This window comes from Alligator sinensis, unplaced genomic scaffold, assembly GCF_000455745.1.
Source record: "Alligator sinensis unplaced genomic scaffold, ASM45574v1 scaffold505_1, whole genome shotgun sequence".
Taxonomy (NCBI): domain Eukaryota; kingdom Metazoa; phylum Chordata; order Crocodylia; family Alligatoridae; genus Alligator; species Alligator sinensis.
The window spans coordinates 1,411,730-1,417,550 of record NW_005841940.1 but is presented as its reverse complement, the minus strand read 5'-3'; the positions used below and the strand labels follow the sequence as shown (position 1 = coordinate 1,417,550).

Genomic DNA, 5,821 nt, shown 5'->3' with positions numbered 1-5,821 from the left:
AGGGAAATGTGGCTGGATCACCCCTAAGTGTAATCTTGAGCAACCTAAGGGTGACTTTCAGTTATCTTTGTAGAAGTCGCTCTCTAGAGACCATTGTGCCATTCAGGCATCCTTGACTGCTTTCACCTGCACCTTCATCATCCCCTACCTTTCCTCCAACACAGCCCCTATGGAAAGGAACCATGAGTAAATGACAGTGTCATATGATTGGGCTTTATGTCATCCATCAGGGAAATCTCTAGCCACCCCATTAGGGCAGCCAACCATTCTATTGTCCCCTTCAGAGCCACACAAAATGAGATGGAGCCTCATGCCAGCATCTGGTCCATGGGGGTTTATTACCCTTCATGCTTGAAAAAGGAAACAAAAATAAAACTATATTAAAGTTGAAAAATGAAAAATTATGGCTAGTTGCATATCCTGCCTTCAAATATCACTCCCCTCTCCAGTGACTCACCCATACCTGATGTTAGAGAGAGCATATAAGCAGGAGTGAGAAAATAGAGTGACACAATATGCTAGCCTTACCTTACAGCATCACTCAGTTTTGGCTTGCAAGCACGATTTTTATGGGTCTAATTTCCTTTTTATTTTTTTCTGTTTTATATTCTCACAGCATCTGCTTTCTAAATGTCACACAGATAGTAAAAGCTCTTATGCCATCACTCTAGCATTTGTCATTGCATCTGCATTAGGCAAGTAAAACCCAGTAAGCTAATGACATAAGAAATTACTCAATGTCAGCGAAACCTCTGCTATAGAGTAAGGCTTATTCTGTGCTATACATAGATTAGGCCACATTTTTCAGCTTGCTTGAAAACTTGCAGAATTTTTTCCCAGGAGTTACCAAAGACTGTTAAAATCCCTTCCCCTGCCTGTATTTGAGTTAAAGGTTCAACTATTCCCCGACTGGGGAAATTGCTTGGAAGAAACCCTGTTCTCTCTCATACACCAAATTTCCTTATCCAACCATATATGAATCACTTCAAATGGAGCGACATTTCTCTTAGCAACCGAAGAATTGGTCTTAGCAACCAGACAGCTGAGGATTTTGTTTTTACATCGTTACTTGTGGACAATGTGTTCTCTTCTGCTTTCTGCTTTTCCATGGCAATGCTGTCTCAATGTTGGCTTAGTATTATATAAGAAATGGAACACTTTAAATCAGCCACTTGGCCAGTGGCAGAGACTGAACTTGCTGGGCATACTGCAGCTACTCTATAGCCCTGCTTACACAAAGAAATAGGCCAGAAGGACTCTCTTTTGGGAAGCACAAATTTCAATTCCCCTTCTATATATTATTGCAAGGAATAATTCTCAAACCGTAGTCTCTCCCAGGAAAAATAGTAGAGTTTGATATTAGAACTGGCTATGAGGGCTCATAGATTCTTATTTCACAACTTTACTGAGCATCTCTTCATTTGGGAATGGTAAGGACTGCTAGCTATGGGGAGGATCAGAGCTATTGCAATCCTGTAATCTCTCAGCAAGTCATTGTATGGAGGAATACTGCAGTGGTGAATATTGGGAGGATCAGAGCAACACAGTTTGAGTCTCCCCCAGCTGAAGTCATTGTAGAAAATGGTGTGAACACCCTGGGTGTAGAGCATTTGTGGGCTCTCCTTGTATATGTCACACAGAGAACAGAGTAGAGGGGCACAGCACTGTTGGATATAGTGGAGAAAATTGCAAGCTGTTTACAGGTTGCAAACAGAAAAAGAGGTGAAATGTCGTTAGTAAATACTGAGGGACTGATGCAGAAATAGCTGTTTGAGGCTTCCACAGTCACAACCATCTCTGTCTCCCAACAGCACTCTGCTGAAGAGGAATAAATTTTAATCTTGGTAGCCAATTTCCAAGTGTTGATAGAAGCATTAAATGCATTAGCACTTTGTGTCCCTTCCTGTCTACTCCTGCAGGTGCTGCTGGCATAGTAGAAAACGGTTTGGTTCCCTCACTTGTACATAAACTGAAGACTGAGCTGGATGAAATCCAGGAGCTCATATTGGACACACTCGCCAGCTGCCTGCTTATAGATGCTTTCTCAGCTCTGATGGCTGGTGCTGTTCCCATTCTGAAGGACAGGCTCACTCATGAATCAGTGGCCATCAGAAGCAAAGCTGCCCGTGTCCTGTTGGTAATCAGGTAAGGGAAGGAAAGGACTGTCCCAAGACAGTGCCTAACTAGTAACTACTGGCCAAATCTTGGGTGCTAGTTGGAGTCCTCGCCATGTCTTACTTTAAACTTGTCACATCTCCAGAGATGATTTAGCTGCCCTAGAAAATTATGTTGGCAACTCCATAGATGGTGCTTTTCCCCCACACCTGCCCCTTGTTAGTAGTGAAGTTATGCCCCATCTGGTGCATAGCTATGAGACATACCATTTTGTATAGATGTTAGGTAAAACCAAAGATCTGTCCACTTGTAATTACATTAATATTTTTTTCCTAACAGAATATTACAATAAGAGCCCTAGTAATTATTTTCTGCCTACCTAAATTTACTGGATAAAGAATTCTTCATAGTCTAGCAGACTATTATACAGCATCAGTTATAAGGTACTGTTAAATGGTTCCTGTGCTTCACCACAGGGGTGGCTGCATTTCAGCAGTGGGTAAAATGATCTCTCTCTCATATATATATATATACTGTGTATATATCAGTGAAGTTTGCAAAGCATTTTAGAGTCTTTCAGGATGAAATGTACAATACAAGTAGAAGTTGTTATTAATGGTATAGTGCAGTGTGGATGTAGGTCCACACATAGGTCACTGATGTGTATTAAAAATATTGAGCTACACTGAGCCTAAACAGAGCCTTAGCAATTAGCTATAATATAGTATGTCCTCCTTAATGAATGAGTACCCAGTAGCATCCCAAGTATCTCCTTTTAAGTCTTAAAAATCACCACTCACAGATTATGTTTACAGCAGATGTTTTTTCTATCACATGCAAAAATTAACCTACAGTTCAGAGCACAACAGAGACCTAGTATAACCTGTAAAGCACCATCTATACTTGGGTGCTCTTTAAGAAAAACAGTCTGAACATTCAACAGCTGAGTTTTTAATGCAGCTGGCTTTGGGAAGTCCGAAAAACCCAGTCTCATGACAGTGCTGATGTCACCAAAACAACTCCACTTACATTTAACAGTAACCCCTCTGCAGCAAACACTTGTGTCCCTCTCTGGTTTGTAACCGAGGCCTGGGTGTTTAAAGTGCCCCTAGCATTCAGAAAACATTTACTTCAAATGGAATAGAAGAGCTTCTGCATTATCACTCTGGCTATCTCCTAAAAGAAGACACTGACAGTGACACAGAAAGCAAACCAACATTGCTTCATCCTCAGTGTCCCTCTGGAAGGAAAAAACACTGTGTGGAGTGAAGAGGTTATCCCAGTGCTGGTCAAACTGTTGGAAGACTCACACCCTGAGGTCTGCGCCAATGCAGCAGGAGCACTGACAAATGCCACCATTACAACCCAAGGTAAGGGAAAGAGAAAGACAGCCCCAGCTAGGGCTATTTCCTTGTGCAGCTACCAGCACAGACCATTTGATGAGCTGATATTTTAGCTCATCACTTTCTAAACTAGATCAAAAAAGAAAAAAAAAGTGAGGTTTAGATAATGCAAAAGTTCCTGCAGAAACTAGCAAAAGCAGGGCAGTCCATTAAGTCCATCCCTGAGGTACCTTGCTCTCTCCCTTGTGTCTATATTAAAGCATAACTGAACTGCGATTCAGTCCACTAGCTCCTGTTCTGGTGCTAGTCCCTGTGCCCACAAAGGTTTCACCCTGGCAGAGAGCAATGTGTTTAGTGCCGTCCTCCTTCAACAGGGAGGAGGGAAGAAGTAAGGTCTGTTAGTAGTCTGTCCAAAGCGGTCCCCACCCCCAGAGGCTGCCCTAAAATCAGAGTCCCTAGCTGAGAATCAGAATTAATAAACTTCCTGTTATTTCCCTGTAGTTTCCATGTGTGGTGAAAGGGGATTTTTCCTCCGTAACACCCAGGGGAAGAGTGAGAATTGGAGAAAAACAGAAGTTCTTGGCAAAGTCAGACACATGACTCTGAAAATGCTAGCGGTAAATTTTCAGGGTGAATGTGTAATTGGATATACAAGAATTCTTAATAACAGCAATTGTGCTCCAGCCCTCCTCTGCAAATGTCCCCCTTACTTTGAAAGTTGACGCAGGAGTGGCTCCAAGTATTTAAAGTGTCTTAAAAAAAGAAAAGAATGCATGGTGTTCCTTAGGGCACTCTCCCAGAGCAACACAGTAGCCTATCATTTGGTGTCTTTTTTAGATCTAAGTGATTTATTTTAAAAGTGAAAAAACAAACAAACATGAAAAGCAGAGGGAGGACTAAAGTAACTCTGTCACTCTCTTGCTAATGGATGATTTCTATGGTCTTCAGTAGAGATGAGCCTGAACCAAAATCCTCAGCTCTGAGCTTTCAGACTTAGAAGTGTTAAAAATCAGGATCCAAAAGTTACAGTGTAAGGTCTATCCATAGTCCACAATTCTGGCTGTTTATTAATGGATCTTGTCTCATTAACTGTTTATCTGATTGTATTCTGTAATAAATTCTAAACCCATTTCTGTTTTGTTCAGGGAAATATGCAGCCCTGGGTGCAGATGCCATCCCACCTTTACTGAAGCTGGTTAACAGTGAAACCAGCAAGGTTCGCCTGAATACAATCAAAGCCCTGACCACACTGGCCGAGGCACCTGAGGGTCGCAAGACACTACTGAACCATGTGGGCTTGTTTCAAAAGCAACTGAATGACCTCAGTGAGGCTGTGATAAGAGCAGCAAAAATTGCCATCCGTGTCATTGAGTGGAAACCTTAAACCAAGGGCAGTACGAAACAATACATTCATAGTAAATCCCCTTTATATACTGTGACAAAATAGCCTGCTTTCAAATATTCTATGTTAAGTCAGCATATGCTTTAGTATTTGAAGTTGCTTCACCTGAAACTGCTCTTAAATTTCTTTACATGGGAATCCATAAAGAAGCAATCAGGTAATGGGGTCCCAGTCAAGTCCCACCTGTTTTATCTATAAGTAAAGGTGCTGTGGTTAGGACTAACATTCCACCTTTTGTCATCTCTGTCCTTCCACAAGGCAGCAAATTGAAAGGCATGCAGTAGTACCATCCATTAAATTGGACATAGCATCCTTTTGAAACCTTCTTAGAGGCTCATTTTTCCCCTCGTTGTTCAAAAACATTTTATGAAGGAGCCTCACCTCTTCCACTGAGGTCCAAGGCATCAGCCATGGGGAATCTTCCAACCTGGACCACTCTAGCATTCCCTGAAAGAGATAATCACCCACAACACCTAGCATCTTCTGAGGGCACAGCCCAGCCCTAGAACTGCTTGACAGTTTATCCTTTTGAGATGGCTTATTCTCTCCTGTGGTTTTTTTTCCGTTTTGTGATGAGGGATTATGGTTCACCCTGGATTCAGTCAAAGGTCCCATTAAATCAGTAGCCTACTTAAGATACCCCAGAGGAAGATGTAAAACTCACATCATGGACAATTATGTAGCAGCTGCACTTGCAGAAATTTTCTGCCTAATCTCAGAGACATGCTGATTGGTATACCATTAAGCAGGAGGGTATATATCTTTTACCCATCTTCCATCTAGCTAGTATCTCTGTGGATGTGCAAATTTTTCCTAATAAATGGCGAGTCCTTCTTTTGAATGCTACTAACTGCTTGTCCTCAGTATATTTTGGTAGCAAGTTCCATGGATTGGCTCATTATACATTGGTTCTATTGCGCCTTCAGTACCCTAATATTCAATTGCATCATGAAACAATATT

At 41.7% G+C, this 5,821-nt stretch overlaps 1 protein-coding gene across 1 annotated transcript in view; it reads left to right on the top strand.

Annotated features, from left to right (window-relative positions):
• RSPH14 (radial spoke head 14 homolog) overlaps positions 1–5,605 on the top strand; it is a 230,838-nt gene extending 225,233 nt beyond the window's left edge. The window contains exons 4-6 of the mRNA XM_006019871.3: positions 1,920–2,145; positions 3,349–3,485; positions 4,604–5,605. Coding sequence (XP_006019933.1) covers positions 1,920–2,145; positions 3,349–3,485; positions 4,604–4,842 — 602 coding nt within the window. The 3' untranslated portion in view covers positions 4,843–5,605. The remainder of the gene's footprint in view (positions 1–1,919; positions 2,146–3,348; positions 3,486–4,603) is intronic.
• The last annotated feature ends 216 nt before the right edge of the window (positions 5,606–5,821 follow it).